The sequence below is a fragment of the Mugil cephalus genome, chromosome 14 (assembly GCF_022458985.1).
Source record: "Mugil cephalus isolate CIBA_MC_2020 chromosome 14, CIBA_Mcephalus_1.1, whole genome shotgun sequence".
Classification (NCBI taxonomy): domain Eukaryota; kingdom Metazoa; phylum Chordata; class Actinopteri; order Mugiliformes; family Mugilidae; genus Mugil; species Mugil cephalus.
In genome coordinates, this window is record NC_061783.1 from 7,124,705 (window position 1) to 7,150,706 (window position 26,002).

General features: G+C 42.9%; 1 protein-coding gene across 1 annotated transcript in view; it reads right to left on the reverse strand.

Annotated features, from left to right (window-relative positions):
- thsd7aa (thrombospondin, type I, domain containing 7Aa) overlaps nt 1-17,771 on the reverse strand; it is a 120,949-nt gene extending 103,178 nt beyond the window's left edge. Inside the window, exon 1 of the mRNA XM_047605762.1 lies at nt 17,346-17,771. Within this exon, the coding sequence (XP_047461718.1) occupies nt 17,346-17,499 (154 nt within the window). The 5' untranslated portion in view covers nt 17,500-17,771. The remainder of the gene's footprint in view (nt 1-17,345) is intronic.
- Between the last annotated feature and the right edge of the window lie 8,231 nt (nt 17,772-26,002).

Here is a 26,002-nt window from a genome sequence, read left to right on the forward strand (position 1 = left end):
TGAATAATGAAACATTTTCGGCTGCGCCCGTCCACCCCTTGGAATCTGAACAGATGAAACTAGGTGACAGTTGTACAGTTTTCCTCATTCATGGTGCAGAACAGAAACAAAAAAACAGATAGCCATAACACGGCGCGATTACAGCGGACGAGCAGCAAAACAGCCTCCCCGTGCAATTAGCTCGGTGCAGTGTGCCATTAGCTTAGACGGGGTCTCTTCGTTCCTCCCTCTGGTTCCTCCCTCTGTGCTGCTCGCCTCTGTCTCATTAAGAAAAACTCAGGGCATCAGCAGAAAGCTGGTGGTGGTGGTGGGGAGCCGTCGGGGTGAGCCTCCCTGGGACACTCTCTTCCTTGAATATTCTGCTCTGTTTTACTAGGTTGGAGGCTGCAGCATTTATGCTAAATCCCAAGTGACTGCAGAGAGAGGGAGATAAGGGGGAGAGGAGAGAGCTTGAATGGGTCACTGGCTACTTTTGATCTTTTCCCCCACTGATAAAGACCCAGCTTTAAATGCAGAATCCTGCCGACTGACTGGCACTTAAAGCAAAACTGACATGGAGTGGTCCATTTTACTGAAGGGGAGCCTCATTTCTTTTTTTTTCTTTTTTTTACCTCCCTAGCCCACAAGGTTAGAGAAACACAGACCCCATCTGTACTTTAAAAATGTAAATGATTAAAGAATGAACCTGGCAATTTGAGAAATATGCCTGCATATGTCAAATCAGTGCTAAGGTGTCAATATTAACGTGTCAATCAGACAGAAAAAATACAGCACCGACGTGATTTTGGAGGCTGATCTCACCTGCGATTACTATTGAGCGGACTCTGGCCAGGGGAGAGGAGAGGAGAGGAGAGGAGAGGAGAGGAGAGGAGAGGAGAGGAGGAGAGAGAGGAGAGGAGAGGAGAGGAGAGGAGAGGAGAGGAGAGGAGAGGAGAGGAGAGGATTGATTGTAGTGTTTCACTGACATCTCATCAATCATCACTTGACTGGAAACCTTGCCCACACCAGTGCTTGCACTCTCCTTCACTCTCCGTCACTCGCTCTCCTTTTTCATGCGCTCACCATAACAGTGATGTGTGCTTATTTCGCCCTTCCTCCACATAAATCTGCTCTGCTTCTGATTTCATCTAATTTGTTCCACCTCTCTCTCTCCTCCGCTGCCACATCCATCCACAGTACCACAATTATTGTTCTTTCTGCATGTGGTTGAGTTGCACTTGGACATTTTGATGACACCATCGTGGTCTGACTGGCCGAGGAGAAAAAGTCAATTTTGATGTGTGGACGGGGACACAGGCTTGATAAAGCCCATGATTGCTCATCTGGTCTACCGGTGGTAGAGCAGTTACTGTTACAGTTTGAGGACAAATCTTCAGGAGGAAATAAATAAAATAAATAGTCTTTGAGGTTTAATGGTGGTAGCTGGTGTGTACAAAGAAGAAAAGTGACTTGTTGCCCGAGTAGCCTAAAGAAAATTGAAAAAAAAAAATAATACAAAAAACACACAAAAGAACATCTTTTATCTGTGTAGCCGCCCCACAGTGAGCAATCAATAATATTGTATCTCACACAAGTGACTTGGACCACAACCAGTGAATAATAATAGCTTCTGTTGGATTCAATATTCCGTTTTTGTATTTATTTAATCTGTACTTTTCTATCTCTTGTGTCCACTTTTTCTGTGTCCCACGGAGCACAGTGATGTGTGTGCGTATAGAGACAACAACAGTAGTGTTCAGACAGCTGCCCTGACAGGCAGGATATGCTCCAACAAACTGCCCAGTGACCCCACAGCGACGACGTCTGAAGGTTAATTTTCCAGCTGCCCCTGACAATGCTGTGTCACCGTAAAGCTGCTTTGCTGACGTTTTCTATATTCTAGCTTACTCCGACATCGCTCTCAATGGCAAGTAGCCAGTGGCTTCCAAATGGATTGCATCAAGAAATGGAAGTGGATCAGGCACTTTAGCTGGGGTGTGTCTATCCAAGGGGCAAATATGATACAGGAACTGGCACATACCGTTGCCAGAAAGTAGGACAAAATATAAGACAGATATCTAATATTGGTTATAATTGACCCCTTCACGGTTTGTAAACGACGTGACTTTTTTGGGGGGGGTTGGGCTTAACTGGATGCAAAACATCTCAAACACTAAAAGGCGGTTAGTATATGTCAATGGACTGTTTTGGCTGGAATGGGATAAACGGATATTTTAGAGAATATATTAATAGTTTTATTTTAAAAAGTGGACTGATGGGACTACATTCACCGACCGCTACACTCTCACTCACTGGTTGGATGATTTGAATAGAGGAGGACACAGAGGGAATGAAGTCCCCCAAATAATGATTAACTTAATTTAATTTCACGATTTAGTCAAACTCATAACTTTATCCAGGCTGAAACTGATGCTGCATTACCTATTAATCTGACTTCATATCAAGTATGCACGTTGTTGACTGTCTCACTCCAGTCCTTTCTTTTAATCGCCAAAGTCAAAACAAAGTTATTTACTGTACAAATGGCAGTGGCTGGTATGTGATAAAACTTGAAGTCAGTGTTTTTGATTTTTCAGTCTTGGCACCAAAAAATACACAACAACAATATCAGGTTTGAAAGTGACAGTGTTCACCTCAAGCTTACCTCTGTTTTGCCTCCAGCTAACATTGTGACGTCACAGTGGCGCAAGCCATGAAGGGGTCTATATCAAGCTATAACTAGGATACCAATTAGGATTGATGGGTCAAGGCACCGATGCCCTTTATAGACTAATGGTCATTAGAGACTTGTCTATAGAGAAACATGGCAGTCTGTTAGGCTAATGGCGTTATTAGCATGCACTGTGTTGTAGTCGGTTGATGGTGTAGACAGCTAGAGTTATGTCATTAATAAAACTTGATGTCGGACTTCACTGCAGGTCATCAGACAGCTTCAGCCCAGCCTGTTGCCCTTTTGTTTAGTACAAGGCAGACACCACTACTTACCAATTCCGACTGTCAGGTTTGCTATTAGCTCCTCAAGTGGTGGGGAAATTACAGCTATTAGGGAGGTGGAGTGCTCATCGGCCAGTGACATTTTGTTTAACAGTCTGCCGGTGAATGATGAAGAAGAAGAAGAAGAAGAAGAAGAAGAAGAAGGAATAATTTTCCATTACAGACTGAATATAGCAGTTCACACTGAGCAGTGCTGCAATTGTATATCAGAGTGAGAGAAGAGAGAAACCGTCAGTTTGACAGTATATGTGATAGTTTTGCACTTGGGTGAGTTTGTGAGTTTGTGTGTCAGTGTGTCAGCACAGCTCGAGGACCATTTTATTTTGGTAGCTAGCGATGCGAAACAGATGCACCAGGGACTATTACATACTACAGACACACACAGTGTGCAGTGGAGTCAAATAAGTAAGAAGTCCTGGCCTTCAAGCACGACTAGATGGATGGCTGAGGTAGTGCTGGAAAACCACACTGTGGTGAAGTAAGGCTGGAGTAAAATGAATTAATAACTTCATGGAGCAGAAAAGTGGACTCACCAACTGTGTGGTCTGAGGCACAGGCTCAGAAAATAACAGAATGTAGGTATGCTTTGTTTTTCGGAGCAAATCTGCAGATAATCATCTTTGTAGAACTAGTAAGCTTACACAGTAGCACACAATGTGAAGGTCAAATGATCAAACTCTGAGCCGGAGAGTATCCTTTATGTGACCAGACCAGACATGTGTCTTTACCCAAAAGGCTCAAACCTTTTTGGGAACTGTATCATTTGCCTTAAGTCTCTCACAGTGGACCTTTAAATCAATCAGGCAAAACCTCTATCACTGAGGACATTTTGGCACCCATGGGTTTTGTGTTGACAAAACAAGGTTTTGTGTTTTCCGACTGCGTGAAAAGTGAACTTTTCAAAAAAAAAATTTAGAATCCATCTGGTACCCATGGCGTAAGACACAATAAGGCAGCCAGATGACGCTTTCATAGAAAGCCAAAGAGGAAAAGGTAATTGGTGGCTCGCTCCCCAGGGCAACTGGACGATGCACCACCTAATGGGGAAAGAAATGGGTATTTTTTTTTTTTCAACCTCGTTCAAACACTGTGCTCAGCTGGCTGTCGATGACTGTCACTGCTGAAGATGTTTTATCCTCATGCCTCTGAATATAGCTCAGTTGGTGTCCATGGAGCACTGCTGGTCTGTCTCCTTTGGACAATTTCAGTCGGGCTCTGAATTGCTCCGATCGTTCCCGCATGCTCGTATAAAGGCAGCTGTTTTCTAACTGAACTCCAATCTGAAAAGGTTCCAGACTCATACACTAACATGCTTTCGTTGTAGATAACTGTTTTTTTCTTGGTGGCTCCGAACAGATCGACAGCTAATGATGCAGACATTTGATCAGGAATGTTTAAATATGCTGGCCATGCTTTCCATGGAGAGGCAACATGGCTGATTTCAAAGAGAGGTTAGTTGAGCTTTTGGTTATTTTGAAAGACGAGCATAATGGAAAAATATGCAAGTGAGGTAATTATGCTGATAGCTTATAGCTTAAGAAGAAAAACTTATGTTGCCACATAGAGGTCTCTGTTGGTATTTCTGTCTGAATTGATCATCGAAGCCACGTTATTGAACGCAATATGTCGACCTCTACTTTGCCTGCTACTAATTTATCGACCGGAGCCATAATTACATAGTGTTAATAATATCATCACAGCCCTTATTCATGGAGCGATAGCACATCATCACTGTCACACAATTGGGATAGCCAAAGCTACACACACTGCAGAGGAACAATAAGCACGAGAAAATTGGGTAAACAGGATGCAACGGGAGCCATCTGGAAAATATCAACTCTGACAAGGATTGTACACAGTCATGCAAACATGCTGACAGTTTATGAGTGATTCAAATGACTGCTCAGATTTCAATAGACAAGGAGCTTAGGCAGACAAGAAAAGCTTGTATGTAAGAAGCAGATCCTATTCAGATCCTCTTAGCAATGTAAACTAGTATTTGCAAGGAACGTCAATAGCGTGTAATCCATCCATGTATATTTATATCAGCACTTTCAGAGATCCGTGGATTAACATATTAATAAACATGTTATATCTGTGACTGATAAGCACCATAGTTTACAGTAAAATGCAACAAATGTATTGGAAACAAAAATCATGAATCTATAAGCTCAGGACTGAATTCACCTAAAATTGCAACAGAGATTAGGATGGAGAAAAAAGAAAAGAAAAAAGAAAAAGAAAAAAGAAGATACGATCAGTTGAGACTGAGGGTGAATGGCAGAAGATTACGGCAAGTAATACGTCCAGGATGTCCAGTGGCTGTGCTGCCGTGCCTTGTAACATTTATAGATTAACTGCTGTTTCTGCTGGAGCTAAATTTCCCTGCTGCCTGGCTGGAAGATTATATTATTCATTTCACGTTTTGCAACAGTTTATAGGCAGCCGGCCTAAATGTAAAACATTAACGACAACTTGACACTGCTGAGATGACTAGCTGCTTTTCAGGGCACGTGGGATTAGTTCCAATTTAAGGAACTTTATTTTAGACCACCTTTCATTATGAAAATGTCACAGTACGCTAAAAAAATAAAATAAATAAATTATAATAAATGGTCTGAACAGATCCTCAGCTTCTTGCTACCTGGAACCTGACAGTACGAGAGCGGTCTGTGCTATATGCCATGCTTTGTGTGTTCATCTTATTTGAAGAATTAGATTGCCTATTAGATTGTCCACAAACGTTTGACGAGGCGGTTTAGTTTTGACAAGATTGTGCACATGGTTATTTTGGCATGTTCACTGTAGGCGTACGTAATCCTTTGTTAAATACACATACAGTATTAGGATTAGATATCATGGTATGAAAGTGCCGCCTGAATTGGTTGGTGTTGTTATGTATTTCTGCAGAAGATATCATGCAAAGATGACAGACCTTCTCTATAACCACAGAGCTTAAAAAGCAGCTTCAGTGACACCCATTTGTTGATATAGCCTGTACCTGTCATGACTGCATAGTGACTGCATAGGTATAGTCGGATGGCGATACATAACAATGAACGGATGGACATTACAAAGACATTTACTTCAACGAATACAACTACATCTACTGGTGATCACTGTGAGACGTGGTTGAAAGCTTTACTGAAAAGCTACGAAGCAGAACTACGAAATATAGCCAGCGGCGCGAACAATAAAAACATGTTGCCCCTTGGAGTCAATACAATAAAGACACCCGGCAAAGCAAAGAGTTCATTATTCTCCATTTTTTATATACACACACAGACCATCAGGTTTACACGGAGACATCAGAGTGAACCTGATGAGCCAACGGTGGCACAGAGGGGCTAGCGTGTCGTGGGTAATGGTGCAGAGTGCGAAAGAAAGTGGGGATGATGTGGAGGAGCGTTCCTTCAGGGACAGCGGCTCAGTGACTGCCGTAAGTGTGACGAATTGACCGGCCCCTTTAACTCACTTAACTCCGGGCCCCGTAGACACCCGCGCATGAAATACGACACAAACGACGACGACCGCTTTTCCCCCAAGTTTTCCTTCCTTTAACTGACATCTTTTTTTCTGTACGCTCTGAAGCGTCCACCTCTCAGTGAATGGGAACAGCTAGACTTTACTGGGTGTTCAAGCTTGGAGACAGAGCAGGTGGGTTGTCACCGCCGTTCAATTCCACTGTGAATGAAGCTGAGCTAGCATTACGACCCTTACTGCAGATATACTGGTGTAAGTACATATGCAGTCCAATATAAAAACTTGGTGCAGATGAAGCTAATTTGGAAAATACTTCCTAAGCTCTACTTGTCACCGCTCTAGATTTACCCAGTGTAGTTTATTAACGAAGAATTATAAATGAATAATGCAATGTCCACCTCTCATCACCTCAATTTTCCAGCTGCAGCGGGTCACTCTTTTCAGTGAAGGATCAGCAAACAGAGTACTTAATGATTCGCTGGTGGACATAAGGGAGCACTTAACAGCTGAAGTCTTGACTGAGACACAGTGGCACTATGAGGGCAATGAAAATGTACCATAAACATGAGTCCAAATGCACAGTATCCTCACTCTACAAAGAATTTGTGATATCAGGTGATATCAGCGAATAAACCTTTAGATGAGCCATGCTGCAGGAATCTTTAATCTCACATTTTTTTTTTATAGATTTTTCCCTTGCACACCCTTTCACTCAAATTACTCTTGTTAATACTGTTTTATAGATGAAGTTTTTCACTCTGCATACATTAACACATGCCTTGTGTGTTCTCTACACAAGTCAAAGGAGTGCATATTATTAGACAGGAACCACTTTCGTACCAAGCTTTAAGACGAGACCTCTCTCATTAATCCAATCAACTGTGGTCAAGAAACAGCATAAATCAGGGCCAGATGCAGCATTTGAAGATTCCCGACGCGCAGCGCGCTGAAGCTCCCTGCAGACCTCTGATGAGCCGCCGTGTTTATTTCCATGCCTGATGTTGTGACTTGACCCAATTATAGGAGAAAGAACTCACGATGAGTCCAGGGCCACTCTGCCTAATGCATTCCTGTTGTTCTCTTCTTGACTGCATCGTGCTATTTATTTGTTTTCATTTAACTTAAATGTAACCGGGACGTCTGTTGTGGTGCATCATTTGTAAAATGTCAGTCCAGTGTGTGGCTTCCACAACAAGAAAGAGCAGTAAAGAGTATTTACCATGTCAATACTCAGGTAATAATATATATTTTGTTTGTCTGATACTGATTTCCAGTGAGTCTAAATGTTAAAAAAAAAAAAATATGATCAATAAATACTCAGATTCAGGACCCAAAATCAAACTAATACAAGCTGCCTAATGGATCCCACAAAGCTCAGTTTCTAACTTCAGCTAAACTCTGCACCATTTTTCTTCACCTTGCGGCTGTAGTAAGAGCCAGCACCTTCTCGATGGTGCTGATAATTCAGCCAGGTGTGTTTAATAGCTTCAGGTATTCAACTAGCTGGACCTAATCCATTCATAATGGTGAGGTTTATGCAGGACCTCTAAGCTACACCGTCAGATGGGGCTGCCGCAGAATGTTTTTGAAGTCTGGGGACATGTAATCGGCCTCCACGCTTAGGCGGTCCAAAGTCCAAAACTACAAATTGTTCACACCCAAATGTTCTTTCCACGATTTCCCAAATAAGGGTGCCAGGGGCTATTCTTACTCATTATTTGATTCACATGCCACATGCCACTTGCCAGTTGGATAAACCCTGTTGCGGCCTATCTGCTTGACAACAATCTCAGGTGTTTTGGTGATTCGATGCTTTTTAGAAAATACTTGCGACGTAGCAGTGGGGTAAGATTGAACAGGGAGGGGAAGTGAAAGGGAATGTGATTGAGTACTCACCAAAAGAAGCTAAATCGCTAACATGAGATGGGGATTTAGTTGAGGCTCGGTAACTGCAAAGACAGGAGCGGAAGTGAGGCCGAAAATGAACTAGCATGCTGTTTCAGTGTTAAGCAGATGTCTTTTATTTGGCTCGATAGATGCTCAATGATACATCCCAAAATACTGTTCATTTTAAAAGCCCAGTTACCGGAAACGTAAAAAGATTCTAATTATTATCCGTCACATCATTCACTTGTAATGAGTCACTTTATCTGCTTGTGTGAATTAAGTGAAGTGGTGGGCTATCAGCGAACGGTGAGATTAAGAGAGATAGTCGGCAAGGAAGAAATTAAGTAGAATTGTTTATAGAGAGCCAGAGAATATGTCCAGGGATCTGAGTTTAACCTCTCATTCCTTTTTAGTTTTACTACCGGAGGAACTTTGAATCAAAGGGTGAGTGTGTGTCTCTCTCAGGCTTGAAATCAGCGGCCTCCTCCGGGCCTCATTAGGCCAAGGACAAGCGGTCTAACTGTGTTCATGTCTTCCCGGAAGCTTGTTGCCTCCAAGATTTGATGAATAATATAGTGATGACTGCAGTAAAAGCTCAGCTATTAATGGGAATTTTTATGGTGCGCCCTCATATGGAATGGGAACATCATCGCCACGGTATTTCTCAGCTGCATTTAATTACTGGCATAATTGTGTGGGATGGTACAAATAATACTTTATACCAGTTTTGCTGTTCTTGGAGAATGAACAGGATTGAAACACAACCTTGGTCATGTATGCATCCAGTAGTGCAATCAGAACAAACTGTGATATAACTGCGCTATGTGATGCCATGTGTGCACAGGGTACCGTTTATTTTGAAGGGCGCGGCTGTGAGAGCTCACGAAGCGGCACAAAGTGTTCATGCCCGGCGCTCAGAAACGCTGACCAGCACATCAGAGTTTGAAATGTCGTGTTGCATAAGTCATAATCCCGGACGGGATGGGACACATTAATGGTCAGGGGAACCTCTTAAAGCTCTGCAACGCGTGGCCTTATCCACTCACTCTGTCAAATTTCAAGTGAGAGAACGTATGACATGGGAGGTACACATATGACACTGATTCATCGCCTTGGAAATATGCACGCTGGCGTTCTGTTCTCGAAAGGAATGGAGAGATTCATAGGAGAAAAAAATGAATCAGTTTTGGATTTGTTGAATTTGCAAAATATGTTGGTTGCTGGTGGTGATACTGGGCAGATAGGGCTTGGTGACGAGTCACGGCAGTATGCAAAACTTAAAACTTTCCTCCCCATTACTAGGTCAAGTTTTTATTCAACTTTGACCATTTGACTAAATGTAAAGTGTTTAATGCAATCAGGCCGGCATCTATTTATTTTTTATCATGCCTTGGATATATAAAGAAGGATCGTACCTTCTCTCCATATCAGCTGTCGTAAGGATGGAGCATATTGCTATAATCTACCTGACAATGGCATTTCCAGTGTTCCTCCCTCTGGATTACTTTCGGCGTTATTATCATGAGTGACTGTGTATCTCTCTTTCACTCTCCGTCAGGCACTCTCTCTGCGGTCGTGCACTTTGTTTTTTGTTTTTTTTCTTCTTCTAGCTGCACAGTTTTGACAGCTCGGAGTGAATCTCTGCTTGTGTCAGCTCTTCGCCTATTTATAACGAAGAATTTAAACAGTTCCATGCGCCACCGTACGCGTGCGTGCCTGTGTGTCATTAAGGTTTTCTGCCACCGTCGCCGTGTAGCGTAGAGACACTGTTCGGGAGAAACACTAACTTGTCTATGTCTGGCCCGCTACTGCCTGACTCATTAAATGTGTGGCTGAGTCCCACTGCTGCTAAGTAAGACACTGTGGGGTTTCCTCTGTTAACCCAAGTATAATTACAGTGAATCTTCTGGAGGGCAGAAGCAACACATTTCTGATGAAATGCTGGCATGAAGAGGTCCCCAGTGCCCTGACAGCACTTACTGTACCTACCAGACACAAACATACATTATATATATGATAATTATTTATTTTCATACATAGTGTTGGCAAGCCCTTAGGTGAACTTGGCAAGTGCTTTATTGAGCCTCTTCATTTCCAGGAATTAGCTCAGTGTAAATATTAGGATTACAAGTGTAATGATCATGTCTGTGTTTAGTGTCTGAAGGTCTTCAGATCATGTGTCAGATGAGGGCCGACCGAATGGAGGTAATGGCGCTAATGGAGGACGACATGGAGGAGAGGAAACAGGTTAAAGAAAAGCTCTTTATGCTTCTTAGGCCAATCCTGTGGCACGTTCCCTAACAGGAGTTAGCCAGAAGGCAATGAGGGCTTATCCCAGAGCTGGGAGACATCACTAATCACTGTAATGTGGTTAGTTGGACTGGTATTGTTCTGAACCACAGGCTGCACAAGTACACAAACAATAGATAAGCATTTAACACCACTTCTTTTTAGCTAGCGCCACTTGCTCCACATGCCTCTGTCCTTATCTTACACTAAAGCGAGTAAGAAGCCGTGATTCACCATGCAGTATTTGGAACTGGGAGAATGACCTCTAAGTACAGTTTCATTCAGTGTGCGTATCCTAGTGTTTGCCGTTGGGCTTATCTCTTACCTTTTAAGTAAACTGTGTTTTCCACATTAAGCAGATCTACATATTCTTCTAACTGTGAGCCAACAGTCTATTTATTTCTTAACAGTCGCACCAGTGTTGTCCTCTTTCCAATGAAAAGTCTTCATGAAACCAACGGCATTATTTTTCTTCTAGCAGTGGGACATGGGATTGCTAATGCTGCTCCATTTAATTAACTGGTTCACATGAAGATATGATCACATTACCAAGACGTTTGCATGTGGTTAATGGTTACCAGAGGAGGCAACTTAAAGATTACAGCAAATCCTGATGATAATTGGTGACCTCTCTTTTTTGTTCACTCTCCCTTTTAAAATCAATATTCCCAGTTGCGATATGAAAACCTAGCATCTTCACACTTCTCAGACGCTGCGCTGTGTTTTAATTAACTCCAGCGCCATTCCTGTGATTACCTTTCTGCTTTCGACCCCAACAACTGGAAAATGTACAAGAATGTGTGATATGGCCGCGAGCTCGTGAGCTGCTGGGCTAACACTTGCGCGTTGTTGATTTGATGAACCCTGCAGCCTCCGGGGGCCATCAACAGCTCCGCAGACAAATGTCCTTGTTAATAATTGGCCGCGCCATCTTGTACGTGTGTAAAAATCCATTCATCAGTAAGGCTCATATATGTGTTTTGTCTGGCTTGGCCTTTTGTCACTTAACAGACAAGGTGGCGACCACGCAGCGGAGTTGCACCTGGATCGAACAAGGCCCGCTCCTCGGTAATTACTCAGCCTTCCCGTGTCCGCTGCCTGTAGGTGGGATAGTGACAGCAACACTCCTCCCCCACTGTCAACCGTCTCACTGAGAGTAATGAGGCACGTCACACGCACACACCCAAGCACACTCTCAGCACAAAGCCCATCCTCGCATGTGTGTGTCTAAGTAAATGGGCGTTGCTGAGCTGTTTCTGTGACTGGGAAATAAAAGAAAAAGTATATATATAGATAGGAGGTGGGTGCTGGATGAATTCTACTTTCACTCTGATTATGTGTGGACGTCGGGATTCTAAATTGTATGATAGTAAATTCCTTTCTGCTTGCCAAGGAACAGAATGGAGAGATGAGAGCCTGCTAATGTTAATGGGGATGATTAGATGCTGTAGACAGCTGAGACACAAAGAAGCAGCGCTGAGTCCGGTGGACCTGTGGTGTGTACTGTATCTGCACCTGTGTTTGTGACACAGATCCCTCCTCAAACCCGAGGCAGCCAGCCAGGCAAAGCTTAACAGCTGGACTCGGGTTCTTGAAACCCACACAGAACATTGGCAGCAATTTGGCAGGAAGAGTTTCACCCGCCTCCATTATGCTTTGATATCGCTCCTCCAGCTCCATCTGTGCAAGACAATCTGACGCTCAGGTGCCCGTTCACAACAACAAAGGCCTTCGAATCACTTCTGAGCATCCATATGTTTTCAGTTAAACGGGTGCTCAACTTCAACGGAGCGCAACACGGAGTGGAAGCACGTTTTTCCTCCCTTGCACGTTCAGGCATTTTTGGAGAAAATGCTCACAACCACATAATACAGTGTAGTCATTGGTCAAGACGATAGACTGTATATAAATATGGAGGACATGTCAACACTTCCCTGCATTAGCTAAAAAGTTTTTTTATTTGACGTGTACTTTAGTGTTTAAAGAGCTCATCCATGTCACCGATTTTTATACAGTCTATGGTTAATATAGACAAAGAGATGGGAAAAAATATGCATGAAAAATGCACCTTCAACCAACACATTCATCTCGTTTTCCAATGCATACAACACTGTCAGAAGTGGCACTGCAGCTCATTTTGAACTTAAGCGCTTATGATCTGTGAAGGTATTCAAGCCTTATGGACCATTCTTTGTTCGATTTTGCCTCTCCGGTGTTCATTTCAGAAAACAAAGAAGCGTACAATAAGTGTATAATGAGGCAACTAGTACGAGGTCCCTGCATCATTCCAGAAATCCTGATCAGAGAAAGAAAGTGGGAAATAAAGAAATATAGCACTCTGGGGAAGTTATACTGTCATTTTGAGGAATTTGTTTCCTAATTGTCTTTTTATCGTGGTCATTACAATCATCATGACTTCATTCGCCGTTGCTGAAAACAAGTTTAATGGGGGCTGTCTTCATGCTCGTCATTGCAGAGAGCTGCGTGATCTACAGTCTGTGTAAACCTAAGACCAGAGCAGCTCTGCAGAAATACCTGAACAGCACTTTTACATTGAAAAATATTAGTCCTATATCATCTTTGGAGATCCAGTTCTGTTGACCTTTGCCTCGCCAGCACCTTATTAAACTGGCCGGTGTAAATGGCTGAATTAAGCACTTGACACTTGATCTGAAGAAGCTGCAGTATTTCAAACAGCACCCCCCACCTCCATTTCACTGTTGATGCTCTCACGAGACCCCTCTCAGCTCTGGGGTTAAAGGTCACCTTGAGGGAAGGTGTGGGGGGGGGGTTGGAGGTGGCTGCGTGCGGTGGTGTGTGTGTGTGGGGGGGGGGGTGATTCTATGGGGACATTGAAGGAAGAACAAAGAGTGGGCCATGTGACTTGAGGTGAAGCCTCTTCTGTCTTTTGTGCAGCGCGCAGACACGAGCATCTGCGGCGGAGGGCCCGACACAGAGCCGCACGCTTCGCGAGGACAATGCAGGGACACTGTGTTGTTCTCTGTGTGCCTGTGTGTGTGTGCGCGTGTGATTTACACAGCCCTAAATGGTGTCCATTCATTCGCCCTTTCTGAAGCTGACGGAGTCTGGAGAGGGGAACTGCCCCACAAATTACCATCAGTCATTGCTCTGGGTCGTTTGGTTCTGCAGAGACCTTTGTTGTCCTGCAGCGGGAGCAGGAAGTGTCCAACCCCCATGGTGCACTCGGGCATTGGTGCTGATGGTAAAAAGCTTTTTGGAAAAAGTGGAAATATACAGCACCAACAACTGCTATCCAGGACTGCTGAATATTCATTAGCCTGGCGTAATTCTGATCAGAATATAACAGAGTCCGGTAACACAACATTTGGATTTCATCATGTGGCATGTTTCCGAATGAATACGTCTACATGCAAGTTAGATACCAATCTGAGTCATTTTATTGGAAACAAATTCAACTTCTGTCCATCACCTCATAAAACCCAGCAGATCTTTGCCACGATGTAGTCAGTTCAACATGAAATAAGTGGCTTCCGCCTTAGTATTTGTGCCCAAAGTTAGGAAGGCATTCCCATAATTCTTTATGTATAAAGAAAAAAATAAATATTTGTGGGATTCTAGGATTTACGTGTTACAAGACTCAGATGTTACATCTGCTCCGAAGAAGCAAGAAACAATTGAATCAAACAATTCATGCACAATCCTACAAAAATGAGAGCCAAGTTTTAATGTGCTAGATGCTCCATTCAGTTGGAGGCTTTATCCCCGGCTCACTCGGAGAAGCAGTCTCTAAGAAGTAACATGCAAACTTCACTGGGGGAAGAGCTGCAATTTAATCCCCAGCCTTCTGTCTGTGGCGTCTACGCTCCAAACGCTGAGACAATACAGTCGTCTGCCAAAAGGCGTTCCACTGTGCCAGATTCCACACTGTCACAAAATTCCATACATATGCGGAGTAATGTGGGCACGCGCTCAGCTGTTCGTTTCACGATACAGTTTTGGTCTGGATACACCCCAGCCTTGGCAGTGATCCGCAGGGGATGATTAAATGGATTAAATACTAATATTTCCATAGTGCGTTTAGTGAAATTGTACTCTTTCCCTCGGCGGGTCTTGCACCTAACTCTGGGAACTGCGGCCTCTTGAGGAGCCACCCCCCTGCACATTACTCCTGTGGCTAATTCCATCCACCCATCTGTATCAGAGGTGTCTCTGTAGCTGATTCGTCGCTGCAGTCTTTTTTTTTTTCCCATCCCCTAAATGTGTCTTTTTTCCAAAGTCTGCACTTGTAATGAGCATGTGAGGAAGTGCCAGGAGTTCCATGAGGACAGAAAGAATCTCACTAAAAATATCACATCAAAGGGAGCAACACGACCAACTCATGAAATATTGTTCACTGGCGTTCTTCACAACATCATCGCCACAGTCCTGTCAGGGAGCCAAGCTTAGCATCAGGGAGCCAAGTACTGACACACTTAGGCCAGGAAGAGACGCACACATAAACACGTCTATAGCGTATCTAGGTTAACTTTGTCTGGCCAATCTGCTCTGATTTCCCTACCCTTAATCTCCTCCCCTGATTTTTGCACGGTGGGAGGTACATAATGCCGTCGGATTTCCATTCCTTTGCACAGGGTGTGAACAATGAAGCATGTAAACAACAACAAATGTGAGATAAAAAAAAAAGAAAAGAAAAACATCATTAAATATGCACCAGCAGAGAATGGAAGGAGAACATCCTAAAATGTGAAAATGTATTTTTTATTTAACTAGGTCTATTATTAATTTACAGCCAGCATGACATTTTGTTTCCAATATTTTTGTGATATATATATTTTTTTTTATAATATTTTGCAACTTAAAAAAAGCACAATCTGATTTGGGCTTTTGAATTAAAATAAAATGTAATAATTAACCATCGCTCGACAGTTCAACTGAAACCAAAAATGTTTCAAGCATCCTCAGAGACAGGGTACATTTATTTTATGAAAAACACCCAGCTATACTGCACATAATCATTTGGGTAACACCACTTTTCCACATCTGCAGCTTCTCAACTCTCGTAGAAACTATATCATGCCCTATGCTCTGGGTTGAACGGCCACAGATGGGACTAGACAACAGCAGCTACCGTTAAACATCTGAAACTTTGCTCAGAGCTGATAATATTTTATACTGGTGCCTGTCAACACATGTATAGTACTACGCCCAGATCACAGCCCTGATGCCACAAATAACAGTATCAGAATTATTCAAAATACAGCCAATGCATGGGGTACTACCCTGAGGCTAAAGCCCTCGCCACAGTGGCGCTGATTCAATTCCAGCCTGCGGCCTTTACTGCATGCCGTCTCCTCTCACCCTGTTACTTCCCGTCACAGTCCTGTAACTACAACCAAAAAAAAAAAATATCCTCTCTTCTATGTGATAATCGCAACTTAGACCAACTCAAAACAAAAACGCCAAAAAGAAATCATTTAAATATATTGGACTTTAAAATCATGACGCTATTTACACCCTGCACGTTCAGGACATTACATACAATTATCGCAGTATAGATTACACTTAAGTCTCCACCCAAAGCAAGCATTGATCCTATACAGACTGAGCTGTATTGCCAGGACTATACCCATTGATCAACCCCTACCGGTTGGGGGTGATGCAGGATTCCTGTGATACCATTACATTGATCCAGAGAAACAGAGAGATTAGACAGTAGAAAAAGAGAACATTGATCTTCAGCTGCACCCAAAAGGCCCTTCTGTCCCAATGGGTCGAAGGAGAGCCATCCCCCAACTTCTGCTGCTGCCCTTACTCCTCCTCTCCTCCTCCCCTCCATCTCCCCTCTCCTTCACTCTGCTCGTTGGACCATGCATTAGTATTGTGTCCTTCTGACCATGTGCTGCTCTCTCATAGTAAGTGTGCGCCTCGGTCGGTGGGAGGCACCACCCAAAACAACAGCACCGGGGAGGCTTGTTTTGTATCGCACAGCTGCCTTCGCCGCGGAGCTACTGTATTCACTGCACTCCGTTTTAACTCATCGACATGCACCCGGGGGCTGCATTTCCGCAAATCAGAACACCTGCATCGGCATTGCAACACTAGTTAGTGCTTGTGCTCCCTCTTTTGCAGCATATTTGTGTTTCCAGTCTGAAAACAGCCACACGCGGCTAGTGCACACACCATTTCTCATCAATTGCGCACATGTCAAACTGTGATAAATGAGTTCAATAGCGGCTCAAGGAAGCTAAGGGATCCCAGCTGCCTCAGCTCCGACTGAAGGAAGCGCAGGCAAAGGACGGGAGGCACAACACACACCTCCAACCCCCAGTTGGGGGCAAAGAGACATTCACTTCAGGGACTGCAGTAAATATGTTAGCACACTATACTGTAGCAAGATGGCTCCAGTCCATCAACCTCTGCCACATGCGGGGAAGGAGACTGAGGAAAGAAACTTTTGCTTTAAATTAAGGCTCTGCTCGGTGTAGGAGGATCTGGTGCAGTCACAAATGATAAGAATGATAAATCTATGCAAATAGGTGAAGCTCAAAAAGCACTTTGAGCAAGTTCACCAGCTGCCCTCCACCCTGTAACGTACATAAACATTTCCATATTAATATTTCATGCAGAGTGCAGGAGTTGGGACATCTATCCATAAATTCAGCATCCCGAGGACCGGGACAAGGAGAAAGAGTGGAGAGGATGGACTGTACCTGTTTGCCAGATGTACAGGGGTTTCGTTTCCACTGCAGTTTGTGCATCCAGTTCCCAGATGGAGAAAAAGAGCAACGCTAACCTCCAGAGGGAGGGGAGCGGTGCCCCTTTCAAGACCCCCAGCGTCCCCATGGCTCCTCTGGCCAGCCTCATGGCCACAGCGCAGTACTGTAGTTCCCAATGCAGTTCAGAGGAAAACGCGAGCCGGGCCACGAGTGCTGGAAGAGTATTTTCTGCTACTGCTTTGTCCACACCAGTGCATCCAAGAAGAAGTAATCCTGGGCAAATGAGGCTGTCTCCTCACGCTGTCCTCTCCCTCTGTTTTTCTCTTTCTCCCCTTGCTTCTTAATGAGAGAGAATAAAACGGGGAACAATAGATGCCTAAGCCCAGCCTGCTGCTGCTGCTGCTGCTGCTGTATGCCGGGTTGATGCAGCACCTCCCTCCCCTCTCTCTCTGTCTTTCTCTCTCTCTCTCTCTCACACACACACAGACACATGCACACACGCCCACCTTCCCTCCCTCCCTCCCTCCCTCTCATTCCTCTCTCATCCCCTTTTCAAAGCTGCTCTGCACTCGGATCGAAGTAGGCAGCTAGCTCAAGCAGGTGGAGATGTGTTTATAGGTTTGATGATGAGTGAGTGGCTTAAAATGAAGGAAAGTGCACAAAAAGTGTCAATCCTCAACCGGTGTGGTTGGTGTGGGGGCGGTGTTCTGCCTTTTAAAGGGGCATTTCTCTCCAACATTTCATCTTCTGTTGTTTACTCTTCATAGAGGATTAATATAAATATGAAAGTTAATCAACAGAAGTCCAAATGGGTCATGCCTGCGTTCTCTCAAACTGCGATTGAAATTTCTTAGGAGGATCAACCATGTAAAAATGAATGACCATGTGTTTTTAGTTCATCTATCTTCTACAACCACTTAATCCTCACTAGGGTCGCGTGGGCTGCTAGAGCCTATCCCAGCTGCCATCAGGCGAGAGGTGGAGTACACCCTGGACAGGTCAGCAGTCTATCACAGGGCTAACAAGAGACAAACAACTATTCACAGTCACATCTAGGGTCAATTTAGAGCCACCAATCAACCTAACAAGCATGTCTTTGGAGGAGGGAGAAAACTGGAGTACCTGAAGTAATCACACGCAGGCAGATGGAGAACACAAACTCCACCCAGAAAGTGCACTGGGTTTTATTATTTGTCTTTATCTGGTTCTCTTGTTGAGCTGAGATACTTGCTTCAAGCTAGGTTAAGGTTACAAAAATACTATTGTACAGTTGCATGCAATATACTAATAAGAATGAAGATTATTATTATTATTATTATAACTAAAAAGAACATGAAGCCATTAGTTATTTAGTAACTGTTTTGTTGTTGTGTTCTCTCCCGCGAGTGTGAGCTGGGCATTCGTGGGAGAGAACAAAGGGTCGCAGTAAACAACATGTCCCTGGCAGCAGAGCAGAGCAAGCAAGTGGCTGTGGCTAAGGAGGAAACATCCTAGCTGCAGACCATGATAAAGGTAAGGCTAGCTGAGTAGGGTTAGTAGTTAGTAGTAGGGCTAAGCTAATCTCTCAGTTGAAAGTCACACGGTTGCGTGGTGACAGCATGGAGGGGGGTGACTCCAGGACGCTGGAACTGACTGTTAAGTCTTCTTGAGATGTCGTGGGGCTAACTCAACAAAACATCAGAGAAGGAAGGGAGGTGCCCACTTGTAAACCCCAATGATGTGCTGCACACTCCCTACTGCTGTTGGCTAGGCTAGATATCTAGTTAGCTGGTGTCTTCTTGTTGGGCTTGCCAGGTAGTCGGGGTGTTTTTTATTTTGTTTTTTCCCTAGTTGGACTGGGCTTCCAAATGTGTCTTGCCCCAAATCTTGGCACCAGGGAGAAGTGTTGGTTGACATGTAGTCACATATCCCATCACTTCTGAACTACTGCTGTTGGCTAGTTAGCTGGTGTCTTCTTGCTAGTGGGTAGCTGACTTCTAGCAGGCTGTTCGGTTTTAAGTTGGACAGGGCGTCTAAATGCGTTTTGCCTTGTATCTTGGCACAAGAGATTGTAACATCTCATCCTGTGTAATAATGAATTGTGTGTTTGTTTTTTTGAGATAAGGAAGTAGAAGTATTAATAATGAGAGTAAATATGAAAATTATAGAGTGGTGAATGCACCTGATTTACAGATTAATAAATATATATATAAAAAAGAAAAACTAATGATAAAAATGATAAATTATTGATGCTGCACAGCTTGACCTTGCATGATATTCTACTGCTAGACTCGCCATTCAGTTTTTCACTTATTATTCATAAGGGACAACCACTGCACTCAATGAAAGCAGTCCATAAATTTGATCAGCAGCGGGTGGGTCAGTAAATCTAATGGACAGTGTCAGTCATCGGGTCCTTACAAACCAGCCAATCTAATTATTCTCAAAAGTCTCACACCGTACACAGACATCAAATGTTCAGCTGGAGTGGCGTGGGTTTTTATCTGGTGACTTATCTGTGATTTCCATTTTCATTATTGATACGTGCTAACTGCCCAGCTGTTTGTCCATGATACCAAATAAACCAGATAAGTGTGTCCATTCTATCTACGGGTGATTCAGCCTTTGCATCTCAATTGTTGAGATTCAAGAGACACAGACAAAGTTAGCATCAATCAGCATAACATTATGACCACCATGACAGGAGAAGTAACAAACATGGACCATCTTGTCACAAGTCAACGTTTTGTTGGGAAATCTTACTTAGACATGTACCACCCATGTTGTTTCTGGGAAACAATTCCTTCTTCTCAACTCTAATGACTGCCTTCATATTTCTTTAGAATATATGATATTTTGCAGACTACAGAGTTATTATAAAATGCATGTTGTGGGATGTCTAAGGATGATCAGTCAAAGCGGAACTGTAGTACACTACGTCAAATATGCACACACCATGAATGTATCTGAACAAACATACACAATTTTTCATGTCAGTCATTTATGGAACCACTGATACACTAATTAATGGCGGCTTCTCATGCCCCAGTTGCGAAGGGACCAGAGCATGCCTAAAGTCCCATGCTGCCAGCCCTGACCTCCTCCACACCCCTTACTCATTAATTCCCCCGGGCCCCTTCAGTCATTTCACATCCATTTGCTTAATAAAAGAATATTCAGTCACAACTCAATGTGGTGAACCCCACGACAAATTAGCCCAGCACCAGCCACACTTCCCAAACTACCCAGCTGGCACCATGCTTCAGTTCATACAGCCACGGCAACCAGTATCCTAAATGCAGTTGCACACTATGAATGGCCGGACCTGCATAAATGTTCTGAAATCCCTATATAAAATAATAGCTATGAGGCTGGCATGATTAAAATAATATTTCTTCCTGAATTTAGTTAAATTTTGCAATTTAATGAATTCTTGGATAAATACTGCACTGTTACATGTTTTATGGGCGGTGTGTCCCCACTTCCTTGCAGTGGGCAAACTGATCCCATTTTTTGTGGGAATATGGGCAGCGCCATCTTGAGAGTTTGTAGCCAGAGTCTGATCAGTATGGTTTGAGAGTAGAACCACGTGGAGCCACGATATCGATGACCCACCACACTTCCTCCAGACTCACTCATGCTTCATTTAATTTTTTACTACATTCTTCCCTACCTCCACCAGTTACAACGTAATGTTGGATTTTTACAACTCCCACTGCGACACAGAGTGGTTGACATGGCAACTGGTGGTCACCATTATGTTACATCCTGTTTCTATAGCGCCAAGTAACGTCAGCTGAACATGCATCAACATTATATTAATTAATTATAATAATTGTAATCGTATTTTAGTGTTTTAAGTTTGACCCAAGTCCCATCCACTAACATGCCGGGGGTGGCACTTGTGACCTATACTGCAGCCAGCCACCAGGGCGAGCTCTTCTTGCTTTGGCTCCACTTTTATGGAGCGTTCCTGCCATACTCCATATTTATATACAGTCTATGTTCTGATATTGCTCATTGGAAATGCAATAAACCCCTGCACTCCTGCATTCTCGGTGCATCAGAGGCTCTCCCTTTAATCCCTTCTGCTGCCCAGGAACAGGTGTGCGTTTGCTGGGACAGCCTGTGTGGCACAGACGAGAAGTCACAGGGGTCACTGGGGCATCCGAAGGACGAGATGAAGTGGAGAGAAAGTGAGTTTGGAGTAAGAGTGAAGCTGAAGGAGCGCTCATCAGAGCTGTAAGGTGCTTGAATCTGACCCTGATTAGTGGGAATCTGCTCGATGGGATTACAGTCTCTCATGCATTTAAGACTACAAACAGGTCCTGGCAATGGGAAAGAGAGGGCAGATATTCAAGGACAGAGCTGTATAATGAAGAGTAAAAGAAAAAATAATGATAGATTTGAATATAACAATAGACTAGATTGTACTCATGTCATATAAGATATGCTGTATATTTATTGTTTACTATAGTTCTGTAGTAGATGACCACGTGTAACCATGTGAAACACTTTTGTATAGTAGCAAGCAAAAAAGTTCAAACCATGTCATCCCTTATCCAAGGTTTCCAGTCTTTTGTGAGACTGTACAAAAATCTCAGAAAATATTATTTCGTATCCGAGTTCCTTTTCTACACTCACTTCATCACTCTTTATATTATTTTTGTATTTTTCTAGTACCTTTTCAGATTTTCAAATTTGGCACTTCTTCCTGTTTATCTGTCCGTTTTCCTGGTTTGAAACCATGTCAGTTGTCATCTGAAAACTCCTGAACATATGCTGAGGTGAAAAAAAAGAGAAATGCTAAAACTTTATTTAACATCATGAATCTTTGGCGGATGCTCTTTCAGAGCTGACTTTACAGCAGCTTCTTTTCACGTTGTTTTCCAGCCACACACCTTATTCCTAACCAATGCAGCAAAAGCAGCAAAACTAAACTGTGATCGAATCGTAGTTTAGCATGTTTTATGAAAAGTTATGAAAACTTGACTCCAAAGGATAACTGAGACAGGCTGGAAAGTAATCTTCCGATGTTTAGGTCATAAAACCAATTCGAAAATCTGACTTGATGATAAAGACAAGTTCAGGGACTATATATAGGATGCTCAGGGCGCCACTACTATAGTTTTAACTATCATTTTATGAAGTTTTTTGCTAAAAGGTGTCAGTTCCATTCATACAGAGACTAAACGTAACTATTTACACAAACAAAGTCCTTGCAGCCTTAGCATAAACAGCTGTTAGAATGTTAGAGGTCACTAAATAAGCACAGCAAGACACACTAGCTACATCACTGCATCATAGATTGTAATGCTGGTGTGTGTGTGTGAAATATATCCCAGGCCTCTATCAATGATGAGAAAGAAAGAGATATGGCAGAAATGTGTTTGAATAATGGCGGTACAGGTAACGTTAATGGAAGCAGAGGCAGAGGCCTCGTCTCTGATGGTTTTTCGATCAACGGGAAGAGAAATGCATATGGATTTGATGCAAATCAAGCACAACTCATTAATTCCGTTGTCTCGAACACTCTCAGAGTTCTCAGCCGTGTGCGTTGTTTGAGTTACTGAACATATCACAGAAAGCCGTGGAATAAAACCCTCCAGGCAGCATGTACAAGAGTTAGAACTTTCTCCATTGGCGGAGAACCGGCGTGGAGAAACTCAAGGCGGCTGCCTCAGAACAAGGCTACAAATGAAGGAGAATGGTTTTTAAATTGACATCTTGTTCACCTCAGTTTCTCTGTCTCTCACTCAGATAATTAAGATTAGCTAATCTTAATCTTTGTTAGTGCTAAAAAAGCATCACTTAATGGGGAGTTGTGTTGGCCCTTAAAGACGAACAACAGGCCCTAAAAGTGTGTTAGGTGAGTTCAAGTAGAGGCGAAAAAATTAGAATTTTCAGATCCCTTCCCATCCCTCGCGAGCCTGCTTTGATTCTGCATTCAAAACTTTCCCCGGCGGAGGCCGTCATGCACGCCCGTGCTTGTAATCACAGCCGCCATTTCTGTACCTCCTGTATTTTCTCCCTTAGGTGTACGTAAGATAAAGTAAAACAGCTGTCTTATGTGATCACCAGGCTCGGTGCTTGTGTGTGTGGGTGGATGGAGTGAATGATCCTGTAACTACAAAGTCTTTCCTGAGCACAGTCGGTTCTTTGATTATGCCAGTAACAGGCGTTGCGTGAGTGGTCTCTGATAGTTGAGGTGTGCTTATTTTGCCTAATTTAAGTAAATGAAACATAGCACATGGATCGTTCAATTTATTTTTGAGAGTGACTGACTTGTTCTTGGAAATACACATTCGATTAGTTACAATATCTACAGACTGGCCTCCTGAATTACATCTACTCTACGAAAAATGCACATAAAATTGAATGCAGCATTGTATAGAATATTTTATTCCTCCAATCCACATTTACTTTGCAAATAGTTTAGCAGCAGCCTCTTTCTGTTGGATGTTGGAGTAGCTGTTTTTGAATTCCACCCCCTAATTACAGGGCAGCTAATGATAATCACAGTGATTATCGTGACATAAATGCATTGCGCCTATACCGTACAAAGAAATTAAAGTACTTGCATAGCAGACTCGAAACTTTCTTTCAGGCAGCATTTTTTAGGATGCCACAAAATGTACCCCCCTCTCTCAATGATGCACAGTGTCTGTCATCACTCTTCCCCTAGGGACTGGTAAGAAATATCCAAAAGAGGTGTTATTAAAAATGCTGTAAAAGTACACTATGCAGTGAGCAGGATACACTGTTTGGCTGAACAGAGTGTTGGCAAATATGAACTGTTAAAGTGGGACTCTTAAAGATTTTGTCTGTTAAGTCACATCTGTCTGTATAGTAACACATCAGTAAAGGAACACTTACAGTGGTAACTGAGGCCATGGCCCAAGGATTGCATGCATATTTCCATTACTGTAAACTGGGTGCCTGTGTCACAAAAACATATTTGCACATCTCTGAACATCTCTTCAACATTTCTGCATGAAAAAATATACAAAACATCAGCAGATTCCATACAGAGCAGACAAAGAGATCAAAAACAAATAGAAATGAAAGATTATGCTTCATGTATTAGTTTTTTTCAGTAAACTGAGACAATATTACATATCTGTCTACAGATGTAAGTGCACCTCTAGGATTACAAGTGAATTTCAAGGCCAGATTAGAGGCCACCTGTTCAGTAGTGTTTCTGATCAATGTAATGAGACTCAGGTGACTTTAAGTGCCCCGTTAGTTTAAAAAAACAAAATCAGGGATTAGTTGCCGTCTGATCTTCACAACACATGTTTGCGGAAGTGTATAAAGCCATAAAGACAATAAGCTTTCCGAGAACCTCAGAAAAAAAGAGTTGTTGTCAGGCTGGAAAAGATTATAAAACCACCTCTAAAGAGTTCGCAATCCACAGTGGGACAGATTGAGAACTAATGGAGTGATCGACCTGAGAGGTTAAAAAGGATTACTTCGCAGGGAAACTTCTAAGAAAATAAAGGCCTCTCTCACATTGGCTAATGTTGATGTCCATGAATCCACGTTCAGGAGAACACTGAACAGTGGCAAGGACACAGCCACACCGATGAACATTTCTGCCCATCTGCAGTTTGCTAAACATCACGCGGACAAACTAGTAGCCTGTTGAAAACACATCACTGCCTTCCAGCATCAGAACCTCATCCTGGTCATGAAACGTGGAGGTGCTGATGTCATTGTTTTGCTGCATCTGGGCCAGGGCAACTTGCTCTCACTGACAAACCAAGGGATTCTAAATTATACCAGCGAATTCTAAAGTAAAAGGTCAGGACATTTGTCTGTGAGCTGAATGTTGAGAGGAACGGGGTCACGCAACAAGACAAAGAGCCCAAGAGCACAAAAGAAGAACTAAATAAATGTTTTGGAGTCAAAGTCCTTAAGCTACCATCCTCGACCTTTGTCTGCTGCCAGTTAATGTAATCAATGAATGCTCAATGTTAAATTATCATCTGACAACAGGGGACGGGTTCAGAGATCTTGAGAGCTGCTAATGCTTCATGTCAAAAGGCAACGACTCAAAAGTGTTTATTGCACCAAATGTCTTTGTATTTTAAGATATACAGTAGGCCCAAGGATTTTTTCTTATTTAACGAAGACAGATAGATGTTCAGTAATTTTTGAAACATAAATGTGAAGCACAATAACCAAAAAAATTTTTTTGTGATGGTGTTTATTTTGCCCATGCATGCTGTATATGCCCATATTTAACTTAATGTACTGCAAAAATTGACATTTTGGCCCTGCTTTAGAGAAATACCACATTTTTCTGAACCTAGCTACACACCCCATCGACACCACGCTGTAGAGTTACTATTAAATGCCACTGCTACAGGCTACGCATATCCTCAGCACACAGTATGTAGCACGTCGGCTGTCTGCTCTCAGCACATGCATTCAGGTCAAGAATATAGATTTCATTGTTGCAGTGCGGTCGTCAGAGACTAGACGTGTCGGCTTGACTTTAATCACATGACGGTTGTCTTCGTTGTAAAATCTGAAATCGTGCAGCCTCTGCTGCAGACATAAAGCGTAATTATGTAATTACAACATTTATTGGTGTTCGTGGATGTTCTTGTGAATAGCCTAGATCATCACCATGTTGTTTGTTCCATTCTTTGAAACAATGGATGAAC